The 21,196-nt window shown below is 32.1% G+C and overlaps 1 protein-coding gene and 1 long non-coding RNA gene across 4 annotated transcripts in view; one reads left to right on the top strand and one right to left on the bottom strand.

Moving 5' to 3' along the window:
- LOC148615877 (uncharacterized) overlaps positions 1-16,692 on the top strand; it is a 29,122-nt gene extending 12,430 nt beyond the window's left edge. Inside the window, exons 7-17 of one of the 3 annotated variants that reach the window (XM_088581498.1) lie at positions 672-790; positions 1,503-1,677; positions 2,767-2,957; positions 4,600-4,879; positions 5,610-6,348; positions 7,975-8,057; positions 8,217-8,318; positions 8,597-8,775; positions 10,578-10,695; positions 11,566-11,720; positions 15,485-16,692. In XM_088581498.1, coding sequence (XP_088437624.1) covers positions 672-790; positions 1,503-1,677; positions 2,767-2,957; positions 4,600-4,879; positions 5,610-6,348; positions 7,975-8,057; positions 8,217-8,318; positions 8,597-8,775; positions 10,578-10,695; positions 11,566-11,720; positions 15,485-15,647 — 2,304 coding nt within the window. In that variant the 3' untranslated portion in view covers positions 15,648-16,692. Of the gene's footprint in view, positions 1-671; positions 791-1,502; positions 1,678-2,766; positions 2,958-4,599; positions 4,880-5,609; positions 6,349-7,974; positions 8,058-8,216; positions 8,319-8,596; positions 8,776-9,171; positions 9,323-9,693; positions 9,845-10,577; positions 10,696-11,565; positions 11,721-15,484 lie in introns of those variants that run through there. The other 2 variants (XM_088581500.1, XM_088581499.1) reach the window with 2 other exon arrangements.
- Positions 13,754-15,302, bottom strand: LOC148615878 (uncharacterized). The gene is made up of 2 exons (XR_015921888.1): positions 15,162-15,302; positions 13,754-14,253 (listed from the first exon to the last, which is right to left on the bottom strand). It is a non-coding gene; the product is annotated as an uncharacterized LOC148615878 (long non-coding RNA).
- Positions 16,693-21,196: the final 4,504 nt, after the last annotated feature.

The following is a 21,196-nucleotide window of genomic DNA, read 5'->3' as shown; positions in this document are numbered from 1 at the left end:
GCCAAAAAGACCAATTTTCCATAATTTGGACCTATAACTTAAAAAAAAGCATATTTTGAAGGATTTTTGTAGTGTATTCCTCTCATGGCAAAGTTAACAAGGTCTTCAAGTAGTTTAAAGCTATTTCAAGAAACTTTTCATTTTGCCATGGCTTCAGCTTAAGGCTAAAAACCACTAATTCCACTTTCCATAGGCTTCTATGCTAATTTCACAATATTCAATGGCTTTTCTGGACTTTACCTTAACTTTAACCTGCAGAGGACTATATATCAGCATGATTCTACATATGTCAGCTCACAATCCTCAGAATGGCATGTGGGGTTAGCAGACTTGCAGTGCAGTACTGGTCACCGGAAGTGAAGGGTCTATAAATAGCATGGGAAATCCCAGTGTTTTCACAAGATAGGGGTATATTTAAAAATCATTATGGAGATTAGGCTTCACATCACAAGAAGCAAAATGCACCTATAAAATGTACAGAAATGTTTTTCCTTTCAGAAACTGTTTAAATTTTTTAAACAAGATGAGAACTTTTTTCACAGCACTATGAGGAACAGGGGTAATTTCTGTGTAGGACTATTTTTGCGTACGTTCCAAATGCTCATTGGTTGAATTGGTGGTCTGTAACCTGTTCACATGTATTAGTATTGATAAATATACCTGTATTATAGGAAGAACAAGACAAAATATCAAAACAGAAAAAAGAAGAAATGTTAATCAAAAAAGAAATGGCCAAAATTAGGAAACAAATGCAGGAAGAAAGGATAAATATGGAGGACTTAAAGAGAAGGTAGGTTAGTTGGCTGAAAAAAAATGGTTATTTTATAGATTTCAGGGTTTTAGGTTCAACCTACATGTATATGTTGAAGATATTTTTCTCATATTATGATGATGTTTTTTTGTTGGTGATTTTTTTTTTCAAGTCCTTAACTTCTATTATGAGTCTTGCACAGACTTTCATTGATTACTATAATGGCTATATGTTGTATAGAAGATTCTGCATCACATCAGTGTATGTAATTTCATATTGACTCTATCTTTAAAAAATTGTATTAAATTTTACATGATGTTGGTCAGTTGATGTTTTTGTTTTTGTTTTTTTTTATAACTTGGTAAAAAATCTGTGTGTGAGTATTTTATACCCATCTCTTTACAGTTATTGTAGTATTCCTCTGTCATTCTACCTACACATTATACAGTAGCTCAAATATGCTTTGACTGAATTTTGATTTTTTTTATGTATAAAATGTTCTCCATTTAGAAACTTTTTCCTTTCATTTCCTGTTTTTCATTTTTGAGTTATAGGCCTTTTAACATAGAAAATGTGAGATGGGCTTATCATATGCCAGCAGTTTCTCAGATTTTGGTAAAGTGTTTTAAATTCTTGTAATATGATGATATGGTAATCACAAACTAATTTCATTCAGAGGGGATCAGGACAAAAGCCCCATACAAAAGCCCTCCCCCTCCCCCTGGATAAAAAATTGTATTATATTATGCAGGGAAGAACAGAAACAAGAAGAAATGCAATACCTGGCTGTACAGATAGTTGATGAGGAAGAAGAAGACAGAAGAAGGAAACAGTTTGAACAGGAAAAACGAGCAGAGGAAAAACAAAGGGTGCTCCTAGAAAGGTTGAATGAGTTAAAGAAAAGACAAGAAGCTGCTGATCTTAGAGTAAGTTACTTGGTTGTAGCATTATTGTTAAGGGTATATTTATATATACTGTGGTTTCATTTATTTTCATGAGTATCCGTTTTCGTGGTTTTGTTGAGAATGACATTTTGATGGATACAGATACTTAAAATCCTGGCTCAATAAACAACAAAATAAAAAAAAATTGAGCATTTTTCTGCATTTTAGTAAAAAAATCACCAAAGCAAAGCTATTTTTTGCTCAAGATTTAAAATGAAAATTTTGTGAGTGTTAAGTTTTTTTTCTGTAGATACCTGTTTCACAACACATTTCTCAGGAGGTCCTTGATACATAAGTAATATTGGCTACAAATGGAGATAGTCGAAATTAAGAAAGCAAAATTAGACTCCTGTTTTTACATTTTTAATTTTGAGTACAAGTTGCAGTAAATCAAAATAATTATGAATAAAATATTCAGAAACCATTGCTACTTTTATTGAAGAGGAAAGTGGTAAAACCTTGAGTTTATCAAACACTACTTTTATCAGTTGAAAGACAAATAACAATAATACCGTAAGTTACTCTGGTGAAATTTCATAACTTTAGTAGCCCAAAGGCTAATCAGGGCTAATAAACAATTAATTCGCTGATGAAATAAACAATGAAAAGAGTTACAGGATGATGACCGCTATGGTTTTACCTATATGTCACTGAATTATACCAAGATTTAACAATCATAGTTAACATTCATTTCCAGAGATCATTGTTCATTACATTCTTGATTTCTTGGTTCAACATCACCCACCATAACCACTAAAATTGTAAACCCACAAATAAAAATGAAACCAGAGTACAAAATGTAATCAGTTATAACTTTATTGGGCTTCATTGAATGTTTTTTTACTTTGATACATTGTTAGACTTCATAAAACATATATTTTGGTGGTCAATAGTTTACCTTTTATTTTGTTATATAGGACTTTATGACTTTTTGTCTTTTATATTTAATTTTTGATACTCTAATCTTCAAGTGGTCAATATTTTGACATTAAAATGTTTTAGAACACATATCAATATATTTTGAAATGTTTTTTATGATCATAATGAGTATCTTTATCTTCTATCTCCTAGAGTCTTCAGCGCCATTTCTCAGCCTGGTATAACTTAGTTCTAGAGAAAAGGTTATTGATGGGAAAGGCCAGAGCAATGGCTGATTGGAAACTGTTATTCAGAGCCTGGAATGCTTGGAAATCATTCATCAGGACAAAGAGGATTGATTTTGAAACTAAGCAGCATAAAGTTGATGTTATACAGATGCAAAGGTTTATCATAAAAACTAAATTTATAGCAGATGAATGTAGAATAGAATGATTTATGTAGGTGTGCATGAATGAATATAGTTACTGTCAAGGGACTCCAAAGGGCAATAATCCAACTAAATGATTTTACATGACAAAACCAAGTAAGTGCAACTCCTTCTAACCATTCAAGTAGTTTTAATGAAACTTTATAGGAATTATGGGCATCATATGTAAATGTGCATAAATGAATGTAATCACTGTTAGGGGACTCCAAATGGAGATAATCTAGATTGAGGGTTTAACATGATAAAACTTTGTAACCACAACTCCTCCTTTACGAGTTAAGGGATTTTGATGAAATATGATAGAAAGTTTTTGCAGCATATATAAATGTTCACAAAGGAATATAGTTACTGTTTGGGGGCTCCAAAGGGTGATAATCCAACTTAAGGGTTTTACATGTTAAAACCTCACTGTGCAACACCTCCTAAACTCCTCAAGGGATTTTGATGAAACATTATAGGAATGTTTGGCATCATATGTATTTGTGCATCAAGGAAATACGAGTAACAAAATAATTACCGAACACTAATCCATTTCATAATCAAGTCTAACTCCAAAATAAATCTAGCAAAATAGATAATACACCACCAGAGCAGCTGGTATTGCAATGGTCCTGACTCGGTACAGGCACTTGAAACGAAATGGTTGGTGGAATATAGATACTGTCTGGGGACTGCAAAGGGAGAATGTTTAACTTACTGGTTATACATTCAATAGCATTTGAAGCAGGGAATCTCTTTGTGAGCTTGCTCACAGTATTTCTAGTTAATTTAATACACATGTTCATCCTTTAATTAATAGATACTTTATATTTTATATTTCTTATTTCAATGCTAGTTTCTTTCTAAATCTGGCTTTAAACACAATGATGTAGGTCACACCATGTGGCAAGTATAATTTCATTATTTTATAGATAGCAGTGAGTTACCAAATTTTCCCTGTGTAAAATTTTTTTTTGATAATTCACACTGTGAAATAAATTCAGTAATTTCACTCTCAGACTTTCTCCCGCCAAAACATCACAAAACATCACAACATGTATATCAATCCACTGTTGACAAAATTTGAATTTCATATTAAAAATAGCAACATATAAGGGAGATAATCTATATAATAGATAGGATAATTAACCGGTTATTGTGAATAACCGAAATGTAATCATTCGTGCGGAGAATGCATTAAGATTCAACGCCTGTGCGGTTCAGGTTCTGCACACCCATTAATTCTAGGCGTTCTTCAGCACTCATGATTATATTTTGGTTATTCACTCATCCTAATTAATTATCCTATTATTATTTGTGTTAATCAGAATGAAGAAATGGAGAACAGATTTTCCTTGTCCACATTTTCAAAGAAATACATTGAAAATGAGCAATTCATGGGTAGATGTATCTGTCAAAAAGCACAATATATACATTCTAATGAAAATGTTCTCAATATCCTCAATATATTGGAGTTTTAATAGCGGTTACTAAGAAAATGATTCATTTAGCAAAAATATTAAAATATCTGTGTACCTCAGTTGTCTTATTCAGTTTGGGAAACATACTAACATTGTTTTTTTTATTTTGATTTTAAATTTCATTTTCTTATGAAATAGAAAAAAACAGCTTGCTGAGAGTCACTGCAAACAGACACTCCTTAGAAAGTACTTTGATGCTTGGCAGTTGTGGGTAAAACAGGAAATGGACAGAAAGGAACTCTCGCATGCCCAAACCAACACTAAAAGTAAAATGGCTGCACTGTTAGAGGCAGCAGCTGCAGGAAAGTTGTGGACAGGGAATGAGACTGACAGGACTGATACCACTAATGCTAGGAGTAGTAGAACCAAATCAGCTAGATCTGGCAGGTCACCAGTTACACCATCCAAATCTGATATAGTAAGAAATAATTGAACACAAACATATGTTCATTTCACAAACTCTCTTACTTAATCATTTCACAAACTTGTTAAATCTCTAACTTAATCATTTCATGAACTTGTGAAGTCTCTGACTTAATCATTTCACAAACTTGTTAACGCTCTGACTTAATCATTTCACTAACTTGTTAACTCTCTAACTTAATAATTTCACAAACTTGTTAACTCTCTAACTTAAAATTGTATTGTAACTGAGGAACTTAGTAATGATTTACACTTATCTGTCACAACTGCTTTGTTGTTGTCACTATGCTAAGATTAGATGTCATGTTTCATTAAAATTTTGTAGAGTTTTTCTACAACCATATTTTTTATTTAAAGCTTTGGATTTGATCAGAAAACCTTTCTTGCTAAATATTTTAGCTAAGGTCATTTTTCTTATTGCTGTAAACCAACATACTCTTGTTATACTTTGTATCATATTTTAAGACCATACATAAGTTCATTCTAAATCTTATTTTTATCTTTGTAGAAAATTAGCAAAAATGAATTACTTTTGAAAATAAGTTGGTTTTTAGTATGATTATTTATGGTCAAACATTTGAGCTTGATTTATTCAATTGAATCAAATTTCTGAATACTTCATTGTTTTGTAAACAAATTTGATTCTTAGTAACTTAAAACTTATTTTATGCTATGTTTTGTTAAATTTTACATTTTTCGTAAAGTTTTTTTTCCCTATTTGAAAGGACTCATTCTTTGATCAACCTGCAAGACGACCCAATTCATCAAAAAGTGATTCATCTTTAGGCAAGCCAGAACCAACCAGTCCGGCAAAAAATAACAGAGTTCCTACACAACCATGGCAGGTTACCAAGAAACATGTTTATCTGACTAGCGAGGAGATAGCTAATATGGGAGATTCAGAGGACCATTTAGAACAGACTGACCTTAAAGTCCGAAAAAGATTTGGGACTCAACCATGGATGAATACTAAATACATTACAAATAACTTTGAAAACCGTCATAATGCTCAGCAGAAAATTCTCAAAGAACAACAGAAACAGTTAAAGGAACAACAGAGAATTATTGAGGAACTGAAGTATGCTCAGAATCAAACTAAACTACAAGAACAATTGGAAAAGCAACAAGCAATTCTTGAACATTTAGCTAGAAATATTACTCCAGGAACTGTGGATGAAGGACCTGATGAGCAATCAACTATGTCTAGAAGTTCTAAGTCACCATCTGTTCCTAGGCATGATACTGATGATCAGTCAGCCGTATCAGTAAGCTCAAAGTCATCTAAAGTATCAAGACCAGCTTCTGCAGGTCAACACACGAGTCAGAACAAAAAGAATAATACTGTGAAGAATAAAACTGTAAACACTGTTATTCCAGACACGGCTAGGACAACAAGTAGTTCAGTGACTGAAAGGTCAGAGAGCAGTACCAAATCTAATACTAGATATGTACAAATGCTTAAAAGTAAGATTTAAACTATAGTGAGTGTAGGCTATTTAATGTGGACTATTTACTTTACCTCTTTTATCATTGTATGTATTACCTGTACAAGAGAAATGATTTTCTGGTGCTTGCACAATTTATCAGTATCTTACAGTGCCATTTTTGTCCCCCTTGACGCGTTGTGAGGCAACATGGAAATGCCAGCTGTCCGTTCGTCCGCACTTTTTTTTTGGTTATGCTTCAACCAAATAAGTTTGTTTTTGGTATGTGGCCTTATTATGAAGAGTTACAGATTAAGTTTGACTTTGGTTACGGTTGAATGATTTTTAACTTAGAAAATTTCCGTGAATTAAGAGTTTTCCACACTTTTTTTGTAATGCTTTCACCAGTTGATTTTATATTTTGTATGTAGTCTTACTATGAGATGTTACAGATTAATTTCCTTTTTGATTAGGGTTGATTGATTTTTATGGAATTTATGGCCTTTGGACTTTTTTCCTCACTTTTTTTTCGTGGGGAACATTGGAACGCTGTTCTTTTATAATGTTTAATGCTGTACTTTTCAATTCAATTACTGCTAGATCTGTAACTACATGTACCTTTAGTTCCTATGGCATTATTTTGATGAAAAATGTTGTGTTGCATCATATTCTACCAACTCCATGTAAGGTGTTTATTTTACATTAAGAACATAGTATAGTTAGGTTAGCATTAACTTCCTTCCTTGCCTGTGAACAACCTATGACTAGTTTTGGCGTATTTAAAAAGTTAAATCAAACAAAACAATAAGATGTCCGCATTGTTGATATGTATATTGTTTATACATATGCTACCTAGGATTAACTTAAAAGTACATTAAATTACAATCAGTTCATGAAATCTGATCTAAACTTTAGCACAAATTATTTAATCCAAAAAACGACATTGATGATAGTTTGAATCCTTAAAGATCAGGTGAAAATATTTCTATAAATTATGTTAGATATGGTCAGACAAGTGCTTACAATTTATGGTTAACATATAATAATGATGTATTTAGTTGTCACATTTTTTAATGATTGGTAAGTCATTTTGGGTCAGCTTTCAATAATTTAAGGAGTAAATAATGAACACATATATAGGTAGAAATCTGGAGCTGTTTTTATTTTGTTGGCTTGGAGAAAACTGTCTTCTATTTTTGGTTAAAACCCTACACTTTGTTTTGCCAGTAAGCACTATTATATTTCGTGGTGGGAACTTTGGGTAAAGCATTAATATTCTGAATATTAAAAACCAAAAGGCAGTAAATAGACATTTCACTGGACCAGTGCACTTATATTTAAATGATTGTGTGGACACCAGGAAAGTGCTTGTCTTTGGACTATCATAGACCAATAATCATAATTAAAATTTCTATATTTTTTTTTATTTTGTTAAAGATTTGTATTTGCTTTTGGAACTGTCATGCTTAGCTTAGCCAGACTGCAGATTTAATGATAAAAAATGCTTTTGAAGATACTGAAGTAACTGAAAAACTTTTGAAAATAGGTTGTTATATGTTGGAAAATTTCTATGAGAACAGGAATTCTGCATTAGAACATAATGTAGATGTTAGTATTACAGTGATATACTCTGATCAGTAGAGAATTGTATTGTTTTGATTAATAGATATGGATGAAAGAGCAGCAGAAAGAGCCAGAATTAAAGCTGAAAGGGAGGAAAAAAGGAGACAAGCTGAGGAAGAAAAACTGGTAAATAAAAGTAACTACAGAAACCCAAAGTTTTGGTGTTGTGTGTTATACCCTTATATACAGCTCGGTGATTTATTGTTTCTAAGCAAATTATCTCTATTTTTCCAATTTCTAAACATAATCTGCAACCATTCTCACTGAAGTGATTGTTTATTTTAGAAACAATTAGAAGAAGAGGAAGAAATGAGGAAACAAGAATTAGAAGCAGAAAGAAGAGCAAAAGCTGAAGCTTACAGAGAAAAGAAGAAATTAGAAAAACAAGTAAGATTTATTACCTTTATTTACACTTTATTTTTAGCAACAGGGAATTCTTACTCCAACTGAGAATTTTTTCAGTCTATCCTTAATTAAAATTTTGACTAATTTGATGGCTTTTAATTAAAGATTTTAAGATTTTCTCATTTTTAGAATTTTATGAAACCCAGGTCTGTCTTAATCTGTGATTATCTGTGTAGTAATCAGAACAAATTGCTTAAATGAGATAAATATTTTTAGTATGTGTATATATTCATTTAAATCTATTTGACATTTTTTGACAGAAAGAGTTAGAAAAACAACAAAGGGAAGAGAGATTGAAACAGCTGAATTCAAAGGCAGATACCCACTACCAGAGGTCTATCATGAAATACCGAGGATTGTTACCATTCAAAAGGCTAGCAGACATGGCAAAGAAAAATGAACTGAAGGCTTTAGCTCATCATAAATTTCTGATTAAAAGGTAAGAAAACAAAATTACCAATGATCTCATAAAATAACAAAATGGAGAATGAAATCATATACAAATTTGACCATGTGCTCTTTCTTTTTTTAAACATGGTGTATGTGTCTACTTGAAGCAGGGGTATTCCTATGTGAGCTTGCTTACAGCGATTCTAGTTGTTATTATGAGTTTAAACTAATGTAAGTTTTAATAGCATAGGAATTGGAAACTTTTATGTTACACTTCAATACAACTAAATTTTCAAGCAGTTTCTGGCATATTACTTGTTGTTCAAAATAAAACTAACCTGTTAATGCATGTTGAATATATAAACTATTCTTTATAGGCACATCTTCAGGTCCTGGTTTGATTACATACAGTATGTTGATAGAATATGTAAACCATTCTTTAAAGGCACATCTTCAGGGCCTGGTTTGATTACATACAGTATGTTGATAGAATATGTAAACCATTCTTTATAGGCACATCTTCAGGGCCTGGTTTGATTACATACAGTATGTTGATAGATTATATAAACTATTCTTTATAGGCACATCTTCAGGTCCTGGTTTGATTACATACAGTATGTTGATAGAATATGTAAACCATTCTTTATAGGCACATCTTCAATGGCCTGGTTTGATGACATACAGTATGTTGATAGAATAATATATAAACCATTCTTTATAGGCACATCTTCAGGGCCTGGTTTGATTACATACAGTATGTTGATAAAATATGTAAACCATTCTTTTTAGGCACATCTTCAGGTCCTGGTTTGATTACATTCTTTTAAGGCACATCTTCAGAACCTGGTTTGATTACATACAGTATGTTGATAAAATAATATATAAACTATTCTTTATAGGCACATCTTCAGGGCCTGGTTTGATTACATACAATATGTTGATAGAATATATAAACCACCCTTTATAGGCACATCTTCAGGGCCTGGTTTGATTATGTACAGTATGTTGACAGAATATATAAACCATTTTTTATAGGCACATCTTCAGGGCCTGGTTTGATTACATACAATATGTTGATAGAATATATAAACCATTTTTTATAGGCACATCTTCAGGGCCTGGTTTGATTACGTACAGTATGTTGATAGAATATATAAACCATTTTTTATAGGCACATCTTCAGGGCCTGGTTTGATTACATACAATATGTTGATATAATATATAAACCACCCTTTATAGGCACATCTTCAGGTCCTGGTTTGATTACATACAGTATGTTGATAGAATATATAAACCATTTTTTATAGGCACATCTTCAGGGCCTGGTTTGATTACGTACAGTATGTTGATAGAATATATAAACCATTTTTTATAGGCACATCTTCAGGGCCTGGTTTGATTACGTACAGTATGTTGATAGAATATATAAACCATTTTTTATAGGCACATCTTCAGGGCCTGGTTTGATTACATACAATATGTTGATAGAATATATAAACCACCCTTTATAGGCACATCTTCAGGTCCTGGTTTGATTACATACAGTATGTTGATAGAATATATAAACCATTTTTTATAGGCACATCTTCAGGGCCTGGTTTGATTACGTACAGTATGTTGATAGAATATATAAACCATTTTTTATAGGCATATCTTCAGGGCCTGGTTTGATTACATACAATATGTTGATAGAATATATAAACCACCCTTTATAGGCACATCTTCAGGTCCTGGTTTGATTACATACAGTATGTTGATAGAATATATAAACCATTTTTTATAGGCACATCTTCAGGGCCTGGTTTGATTACGTACAGTATGTTGATAGAATATATAAACCATTCTTTATAGGCACATCTTCAGGGCCTGGTTTGATTATGTACAGTATGTTAGAACGCAGAAAGAGAAACTTGCAGACAATATGTACAAATATTTGATTGTGAAAAGGTCATTTGCAAACTGGAGAAATGTAAGTTTAATGTGGAATTTTATTTTATATTTTCAGAAGTTTATGTGAAAATTGGACTAGGTTGTAAATATAATCATCTTTCATTGCAAAACTCTTGGCTCCCACTATAAAGATTGATTGCATCTTAGATGTGTGGTGTTATGGTCAGTATTTCTGTCCAATATCAATTCTGTATATGTAGTGTAACAACATTTGCTACTTCCTCTTTCAATGTGTCTTTAGGATGCTTACCCTACCAGTACACCTGGTCCATGATCCCAGTTTTTAGTGGAGTCCAAGTTGCTCATTTACTTTTGACTTTTGTTACTTTGTATGTATGATTTTAGTTACTTTATGATCTTTGTTGTGTATGTCTGTTTTCCATGTCTGGTCTTTGTCCCTGGATTACATTCTTTTGATTACCGCTATAACCTTGGTTCCCTTGATTGCTCTTTCAATAAAGAGAACTCACATTATGGAATTTTAAACATGAATTCAGCAATTTTTGGGGGGATATCTCTAAATAATTTAATGCATTTTCGTCTAAAATGGCAAACTTGCATTGATTTCTGAATTTACAATTACTATTTTTGGTACTTGATATAACATTTTAGTTCATATTTGTTTTCTATATTGAACTCAGATATAGCACACTCAATGGTCATATTATGTTAGCTGCTTTAAATCTAGCTTTTTCTATAGACAGTACTGTAATTAAATTAACGCCAGCATTAAACAAAACTGGCTTTACATTTATTATAATGCATAGATTCCATGTAATTTTCAAGAGTAAAATTTGAAAATGTGTCTTAAAAAAAAATTTGGTTATGAGTTCTTTCTTAGAACAGTTAGTCTAAAAAAAATCTGTTCTTAATTTTCAATATAAAACAGTTTAAACACCATACAACAATAATGGAAGGAAGAGCTCGTAGATATTATGAAAGAAACCTGAAACTGAAAGTGTTCTGTGAGTGGAGTGACTGGGCTTGTCAGGAAGTTCTAGATTCTATCAACAAAGATCAGATGGCCAGGGAACATAATATATGGTTTGTATAATACATGTACAATCTACTTTATATTAGAGTATTAAACAAAACTTTTTTGTGAGTAATTCAAACTTTACTTTTTAGGATAAGTACTACTATTGATTATAAAGGACTAGCCATTATATGATTAACAGTTTAGTTGGCAAATATTCTCAGCATGATAGATGTTCACAAGACGATTATAGTAAATACACAATGTTTTCAAGATATTTTGAATGAATATCCAGTGTTGGTCAGGAAAATATAGACTCAATTTAACAACCAATATTCTATTTACATGTATGTGACCCTGTGGTAGATTTAGGGTAAGAAAATATAGCATATGAAGGCCAAATGTGCCGTAAAATACCCAATGTGTTTTCAGAGTGAAATTGTAGTCACAAAAAATGGTGCTTCCGATGTGTTAGCTTAAAGTGCAATTTATACAGCATTACTGTTACATTATAGATGTTGTATTATGTCACCTTTAATCTGAGATAGCAGTCTTTATAAAAATCAGACAGGAAGTGATTCATGCAAGTCAAAAACCCACCAAATTCACTTTTATTTCTTATTCAGAAATATTTACTGACCACATAACCAGTCTTTTCATTTGGTTGTTGAGGTCAACATTATTATACATGATTTGTTTAGTTATTGTTCTTGATTTAGTTTAATTTGGAGATGAATATTTGGTTTTCTCCAAAGTACAGATGTGTATATGGAGAGGACGAAACTTACATGAAAATATGATGTATGTAGATAAAAAGGCATGAATCACCTCTACCATTGGGACTGTCTGAATTTTGTATGGTACTTTTAGTCACTGAAAAGAAGAATTAATTTTAAGAATGTTCAAATTCCATTGTACAATTTATATTGTTAACACATAAATATGGTCACTCAGACCACCTATTATATACTTGATCTGTAAGATCACTTTACCAAGAAAATAATGTTATGAAGTAACTGATACATATTCTGTATAAGATACTAGCATGATAGACAGATTTTCACTAATACAGAAATTAACCTTAATTTTTTAATGTTTTTTTTTAATACTGTTATCTTAATAATGTGCACTTTAACATATACATTAAAATTGTGCACTGAAATAATATATGATTTGGATTATATGAATGTTTAGACAAGAACAATAGTGTTTTGGTGACAAATGTCCACTATGACTTTTAATCAAATTTAGAAAATTTTAATGTTAAATTTTCTTATTTTATGGAGCTACCCAGTGATATTTTTATACCCCCACAAACCAAGTTTTCCACTGAAATGTTTACTCACACCTTTCTGTAAAAGGCTGAAATGTTCATCACCCATTTTATACTTGATATGAATTTTATTGCAACAAATGTACAACCACTTGACCACTGAAATTAAATCTTGCAATAGAATCTGTATTCCAGGTTAGTTGTCTTCAATATGTATCTTGCTGAGTAACGATTTTCATTTTCCATGAATCAGTATAGTACTTAAACATGGGGTTCACAGCTGTAGATAATTTGCCAACACAACAACATGTTCTGGGTGCACTAAAGAGGACAAACTGATTATTGTTTACATATTAGCAAACATTTTTTGGTCCCTTATTTGCATGGATTTTGACAATATTATATTTGTTCAGTGATTTTCATGGTTTTTAAAAGGATGAGTTGTTTCATTGTCTGTGAAATGATTTTTTTTTAAATTATTTTTGAATGTCCTATTATTTTTCAAAGTGACCCATCTGTAACATTTTCTGAGTGAAAAGAATGTGTAAAAATCATTTCATAAACAATTAAACAATGAAGAAACTCAAATTTCCCAAATGGCTGTAGCCATTTCAATTACCAATAGATATACAATTGTAGTTGGGAAATTACTTATTTCTATAGGATTGTTAGTATTTACAATCTGCCTGATTAGATTTATATACACTCAATGGAAAAACTACAATTTTCACTGCATATAGACATAGATAAAGTATAGAAATTAGCTGTTGAGGGCAAAATGAAAACACTGAGATCTGTAGGAGCACAAAAATTACTAAATACCGGTACTTTGCAAATCATACTTTTATTCACACAAGCAACACAAGTATACAGATAATTTTACAAGCATTGAATCATCTATCATATTGTCAAAACCCCCAAAAATAATACCCACGAATATTGGAATTTGACAGAATCCATTAGAAATTAGTTACCTCATAAATGTTGCATGTTTTCAGTATGTGTACTGTGTTTAGCACGAACAAACTGCCCTCTCCTTGCTTCATTCAATACATACAAGTATACATATATGACGTGTAAGTTATTAACTTTCAGCTTTATGACAAAACACTAGATATTTAAATCTATTTTTTTGAATTGTTTAACACTGCCAGGGTATAGGCCAACTGAGAGGGCAACAAACATCTTGATTTTGTTTTCTAAACTGCAGGACCTTGTGCAATGACAAAAAAAGGTGTACATGATGATTTCTGTGAATTTGATGGGGGGGAATGAAGTTCCTGTCCTACTTGTTATAAGTACTTGTATCAGATTATAAGGTTCAGTTCCTGTAATGATAATTATCGCATTGTTTTAAGATCCTGTCCTAACAATGATCACTTAATATCATAATCATAACAACTTGTTTGTGAAACAAAAATGACTAAGTACACGCATCCCCATTTAACACCTTGAGACATTGAAAGCCTGCTTCAACAGATGTGTTGCTATTTATATAAGTGGGAAATTTTAAAAGTAAATGCATGAATTTAGTGTATTGCATCATGACATTTCCTGTAGGAAAAGAAATAGTGCAAATAAATTGTGTAAATAAATTACAAAGGAGATGTATTGTTGAACTTAAACATAGAAATTCAAGTATATTTTACTATAGATACTTGAAAATTTGATGTCCTATATACATTGTATTTTGCATTTCTGGTCAGGCAACCTTACCTATTTTCTCTGTTCAAATATTTTCTCAATGCAGAATATTTTTTTAAACCTTAGTCGCTGCCTGATTTCTTCACTTTGGCTATGCTACATACATAGAACTTGAACAAAAATATTATGATAATTAAGTTGGTTTTGGATGGACTGGTTAAAAATGTATTAAAAAATGCCAGACCAGCCCTGTATAGTACACATATACTTGGGGCATATTTGGTTCTGACCACTCGTCTTTGTCCCTCAACATTGTTTCTGTAATGAGCACATCAACAAGGTTTGTGCAATGTCCATTTTATGATAATTGCTCAAGAAATGCATTTATTCATGACCAGAAATATCACTACTCGCTTCGATTTCTATTTTGAAAACAAAGTCAACTTCGATCAACGATTTTCAAGTTGTATCTGTATTTGAATACAAATTCCAACTACCCATAATATTAATGATGCCTCCCTAATTAGACAGTGTTTAAAATTCATATTCATAACCATATAAACCAGTAAACCCAAGATTTAAAAGGCCTTACCATTTTGTGTTTTTCCCGGTAGCCACCTTGAATTGTCCAATCCTGCACACGATCATGACATTGAATCTTAGGTATGCATTTCCTATGTAACTGCTAATAACTAACTAAGGGGGTTTTTAACGTCCTTGATTACCCTGTCGGGTCTCGCACGGACGGTAACTGCTAATGATTTCTATCTATATTTTATAGAATGTATTGTAATGAAGTGTTGATGTGCTCATTACACCACCATTTTGATGAAACAAATATTTTAGAAATGTTGTGACATATTCAACTTCAAAACTCATCTATGGCTACATGTAGCAATCTTCTTGTTTTTGTAGGTCATTAAAGAAGAAGGGTTTTGATGCAATAAGGAATTTCCCTGAAGAGGAAAGAAGACAAAAAGAACGAGAGAAGAGACGAGCGGAAATGAGACAGAAAGTGACGGAACTGTTGCCAGATTTTAGTCTGTCTTCTCTAAAAGTATCTAGTGATCTGCCTTGATTTTTACATGGTAGACATTGAAAATTTTCTCAAAACAGATGGTGGTGTTTGATTAAGAAAATTACTAACTTTAAGGAAGGAGGTATGACTGCACGTGTATCAAGTGGTTACATAGTTAACCCTGCTTTGAAGGTTCTTCATTTCAAAGTCATAAATGGTTCGTGTTAAAGGAAATGTCTTGTGAACCTAGCTTTTAAGTCATTGAATTAATTAATTGAAGGAGTGGAGTTGTTTCATGCTGTGAAAGTGTACAGATTACATCAGCATACTGCTGCACTAATTTTAATTATTTATAACTATATTTTGACATTGTTATCATTCTGTCTTAGATAATAGTTTATAATAGATATCCTTTTTATTTATTGTTTGTGAAGTATGTAGAAAGTGCTCAAGTAAATGGTGTCAGAAATTTTAATTTTTTCCTGTAAACTATTTTAAAACACACGTTAAAAAATATTTGTACTGACTAATTAGATAAGTATGTGTTCAAGGTTAGTGTTTGAGAACACCTTTAAAGCCTGTACTTGGCCTTGAAATATTTACCAGACTCCATAATGAAACTTTTTTCCACTAAAAAGATAAAAAAGTAACTTATTTTAAATGGTAACTAGTGGTTTTTGTAGTGCTTTTAGTTGTTTAAAATTTCTTCACCTAAATAAGTGAATTTTGTTTCAGAAAATACATGAAACCTTTTTCACTCAGAAATGTACAGTATGTGATTATGACAATTTGATTATACCAAACTTAAAATGTGATCAAGATTTTTTTCAGGATGGGAAAATATTCTTTAGTAATGATTAAATCTGTAACTACAATTTAATTTTAACCAAATTGATATTTTGCCAGATAAATGTTTGCCATTATTATTGTTAATTTTCCTAATTTTGTGACACATTTAATTTGTGACCCATACATATAATTGTGCTGTCCTTTGACATACAAAGATTTTGTTGGAGATAAATAAATGGAGAGTTAATCATAATTCATTATAGACAAATTGTTATTAGTTTAAGGCTTTTTGAGAATAAAGCAATTTCTTATAGAATAGTGGTGTGTAGTGTAATGACACAATGTTTTGAAGATACAAATCATTCAAAACTATCAGAATTGACCACAACAAATGATGTTAAGATAAAAAACCAGATTAATTCATTTGGAGTTAAAAAAGGATAAAAACAGTGGCCCAAATGGGTTTTCTCACTATGGGTAACAGTTAGATTAAATATGTGTACCTAGGTTGAACCATTTGGTCCTACAAACTTTGTGAAAATGGTACTTACAGCAAATATGCCCTTTCTAACTACCACTTCAAAGTCAGGTAGATTCGGAGAAATAACTTGTATGTTCAAAAACTTCATCAAGATATAAGAGAATAGGAAGTTTCAGCCATTGTTTATTACCTACCAGTGCACATGGTCCATGCTCTCAGTGAGTTTCTAATTGCTCATTTACTTATTATTTTACTTTTTTGTACAGGTTATTTTGGTTGTGTTCTTCATTGCATGTGTCTGTTTTCGCTGTCTAGTCTTTATCCTTTCTGTCTAAATCTTGGTTCCCTTTATTACGCTTTAATAAAACACTTCAAAAGTTAGAGCTTACATCTGGTATAAAACTGATATTTCTAGTTCTGCATATTGACATTTTTTGTGAGTTAAAGCTATATATTCAGATTTGTGAAGTGGTGAGAAACTTAAAAATTCATATGTCAACCAAAAAAATCACCATCATGACTGAACCACTCGTGTATGAATAACCTTTTTTGCCCCAAAATACTCTTGCTACAAATTCATCTAATGTTGTACAGTTGTCTACTTGTCATGACTCACACTGGTGCTAGTATGCTACTCACTTACTGTAATCTTCAAGTGTAATTATATTCCCTGCGAACAAAGTTTGAGGGGTATATAGATTTCACCTTGTCCATCTGTCCGCTTGTCTGTCTTTCCAAACTATCTTCTAACAGCTTGTAGCATGTTAAAATGAAACTTTGTGGGATGTAATATAATCACACGGAGATTTTTATACTATCAGGAATTTATGATTGAACAAAAATTGTAAAAATGATGGCTGTTGACTTTAGCAAAGCTTGGTCTGATGTGTTGTCTGCAACTCCTCAACGACTTGCAGGATTGTTATGAAACATAGGTGAATGTGCATATTGTCAGGAATTTATGTTTGGACCAAATTTGTAGAAATGACGGTTTTTTGACTCGAGCGTTTTTCAATAAAACTTGTCTCCAGTGTGTCCGCAACTCTTCCAAAAGGACTTGCAGGATTATTATGAAACAACTTGATGAGGTGTTTGATTACTATATGGAAATGTGCATATTGTCAGGAATTTATGTTTGGACCAAAATTGTAGAAATGACAACTGTTGGAACTTACATTTTTATTTAGCAAAGTTTGGTCTGATGCATTGTCTACAACTCCTACTGAAAGACCTGCAGGATTGTAATGGAACTCAGTGGAGTGTTAGATTATCATATGGAGATGTACATATTTTATTATGTTTTCAACAAAAATAATACTGATTGCTGGTTGGATTTGGGTGTTTTAGGAATGGCAGCAAATTGTGTGTCTAAAGTGCAAAGTCTATCGACCATAAAAATTATGCCCAATATGAATCGTAAGTCCACATTGGTTCCCAAATGTACAAGGTCCAACAGGCTGCGGGGGTATAAGTCCCGTTAGAGCAATGTCTAGTTTTGATACATAACTTAGGTTATTTAGGTGGTGCATCAGAAGTCTGTGCAATAAAATATTGATGTGAGTATGAGCAACACTGTTTTTACTTGATAAAAATTCTCTGGTTGTTTGTTTCTGTTTACCTGTAAGATGTCTGATATTTCTTTGACTGTTTGTGTCCGTTATTCCCTTAAGATGTGTGTTACTTCTCTGTCTGTTTGTGCCCGTTTTACCAGATGTCTGTTATTTTTTTGGATGTTTGTTTGCCAGCATGGTGTCTGTTTTTCTCTGACTGTGTCTGTTAGTCAGTATGGGGTCTATTATTTCTCTGGCTGCCTGTTTGTCAGCATGTTGTCTGCTATTTCTTTGGCTGTAAGGTGCCTGTTATTTCTCTGGGTGTTTGTGTCTGTTTGCCAGTATGGTGTCTGTTATTTCTCTGACTGTATCTGTTTGTCAGTATGGTGTCTGTTCTTTCTCTGGCTGTTGGTTTGCTAGTACGGTGTATGTTATTTCTCTGGCTGTTCAAACTTCACGGTCATATAATGGTGTCATGCTGTTGTTTGTGTCATCGTATGGCGTCCAAAGACAATTTGATTTTCAGACAAAAATTTCAGTATGAGATAGAGTATACCTAATATTTCTAGTAGATAAATTTTCCTAGATTCTTTCTTGAAGATTGCGTTGAATGAACATACTTCAGAATTTTAATGTAAAAAAAACAAAGGTCACTGAATTTGATTTCAAGATAATTGAACCTTAATAATGGCTATTTCTATATGGATTCTGTGGGGACTTTCACTATTTTGCAAACTATAAAAATACTGGTGACAGAATTTCTTCTAAATTCATACTAAGAACACCTAACTGACATTCCGTCATACTTCACGAAGAAAATCGGGGGTCACTGAACTGGGGGAAAAAACCCTAAAATTCTCATTACATTTCTATATAACATTTTCCCGCCAATTATCTCCCCTCCCCTCAAAAGAGGCTTTATACAATTATTGTTTGTAATTTTACTATAGATTTTTTTATGTATAAATTTTTTTGAAAATAATTCAAGCATACTGTCTTGGCATCATTTTAAGCATTATTAGTTCATTGAAAATATAATGTCTGTATGATTTTGTAAGATGACAGACAAAATGCTTAGCGTAATAAGTACGATCTACCACAATGGTATGGATCTTTATTGATAAAATTGTACACGGATTATTTTTTTATTGTGACTTGAACCGTTTAGGATTTAGGGACCGGAAACAAGCATTTTCATGGTTTCTGGACAATAACTTGACTATAGGTTACAGACCACCAATTCAACCAATGAGCATTTGGAACGTACGCAAAAATAGTCCTACGCAGAAATTACCCCTGTTCCTCATAGTGCTGTGAAAAAAGTTCTCATCTTATTTAAAAAATTTAAACAGTTTCTGAAAGGAAAAACATTTCTGTACATTTTATAGGTGCATTTTGCTTCTTGTGATGTGAAGCCTAATCTCCATAATGATTTTTAAATATACCCCTATCTTGTGAAAACACTGGGATTTCCCATGCTATTTATAGACCCTTCACTTCCGGTGACCAGTATTGCACTGCAAGTCTGCTAACCCCACATGCCATTCTGAGGATTGTGAGCTGACATATGTAGAGTCATGCTGATATATAGTCCTCTGCAGGTTAAAGTTAAGGTAAAGTCCAGAGAAGCCATTGAATATTGTGAAATTAGCATAGAAGCCTATGGAAAGTGGAATTAGTGGTTTTTAGCCTATAAGTGGATGGATCTTTATAAAATTATACTACATGGTGCCATAACACCAAAGGAGTTAAGGGTCAGAAGAAAAAACATTTCTATGATGTTAGGATAATAATTTCACTAAAAGTAAATGGATCTCTGTCAGAATGTGCCACAAAGTACCACAAAAGCAAGACTGTAAATGATTTTTGCGATATTGACTTAAACCACTTAGGAATTAGAAGTCGTAAAGGGTCAGAAACAAGGATTTTCATAATACCAAGACAACAACTTGACTAAAAGTTAACAGGTATTAGGGGCCGCACTACGTGCACCCAATCTTGTTTTACTAAAGTAAATCACAGAAGCAATAGACCGCAGGGAGACATATCACCTCACAAAGACACACAACTTCAAGCTAGCAAATCATCTTGCTTTAATGTCTTATGATATATGTTCGATATGATTTTTTAGAATAATATAAAAAATCCTTGGGGTTTTTTTTAAATGGTCGTGAACTTGTATGCCCTTGGATTTAAAATTTTCTATAAATAACGATTTTGTAATGTTATGACATCTGTCCACTTAAAACGGACTAATTTGTTTATTGACACGGTTAATAAAATTATTATTGACAAGAGTGAGTTGAAGGGCAGCCAACTTGTGTCTCAGTATTATTTTTAAAAAGTCGTGTTTTACCTTTCAGACCCACTATATGTATAATTTACACTATGGATAAGTTATGTGCTGATTCAAAATAATACTATCTCTACAACCAAATGGTATACAGTACCGCAGAGGTCTCATACTCAATTTCAATATGATCTTGGTCACATCTCTTGGTCTGTTACATTCTGCTTCGGCGAGAAATTAATATGTGTTGCGATTTCTAAAGCGATTTGAGTGGCTTTTTTAAGAAGGAAACATTTTTGAACTTCTCAAATGCTTCGGAAAGTTTTTGTCAAGTATTCTAGAGACTAGAAGACTACCAAAGACAATTACCTATAGATGTAAAAACTATGAATTTTCAGCTATTTTTTATTATATATCTCTGTATTGAAGGTTACTCAGTGCTATATGTCAGTAAATAGATACTTTTCCCCTGTTATGCTTAGTTTGTAACTGTCTGATA

This window comes from Perna viridis, chromosome 5, assembly GCF_037379345.1.
Source record: "Perna viridis isolate PV_CMFRI_1.1 ecotype Kerala chromosome 5, ASM3737934v1, whole genome shotgun sequence".
Lineage (NCBI taxonomy): Eukaryota > Metazoa > Mollusca > Bivalvia > Mytilida > Mytilidae > Perna > Perna viridis.
The sequence above is the reverse complement of the archived record's forward strand: the minus strand, read 5'-3'. Positions and strand labels throughout refer to the sequence as shown.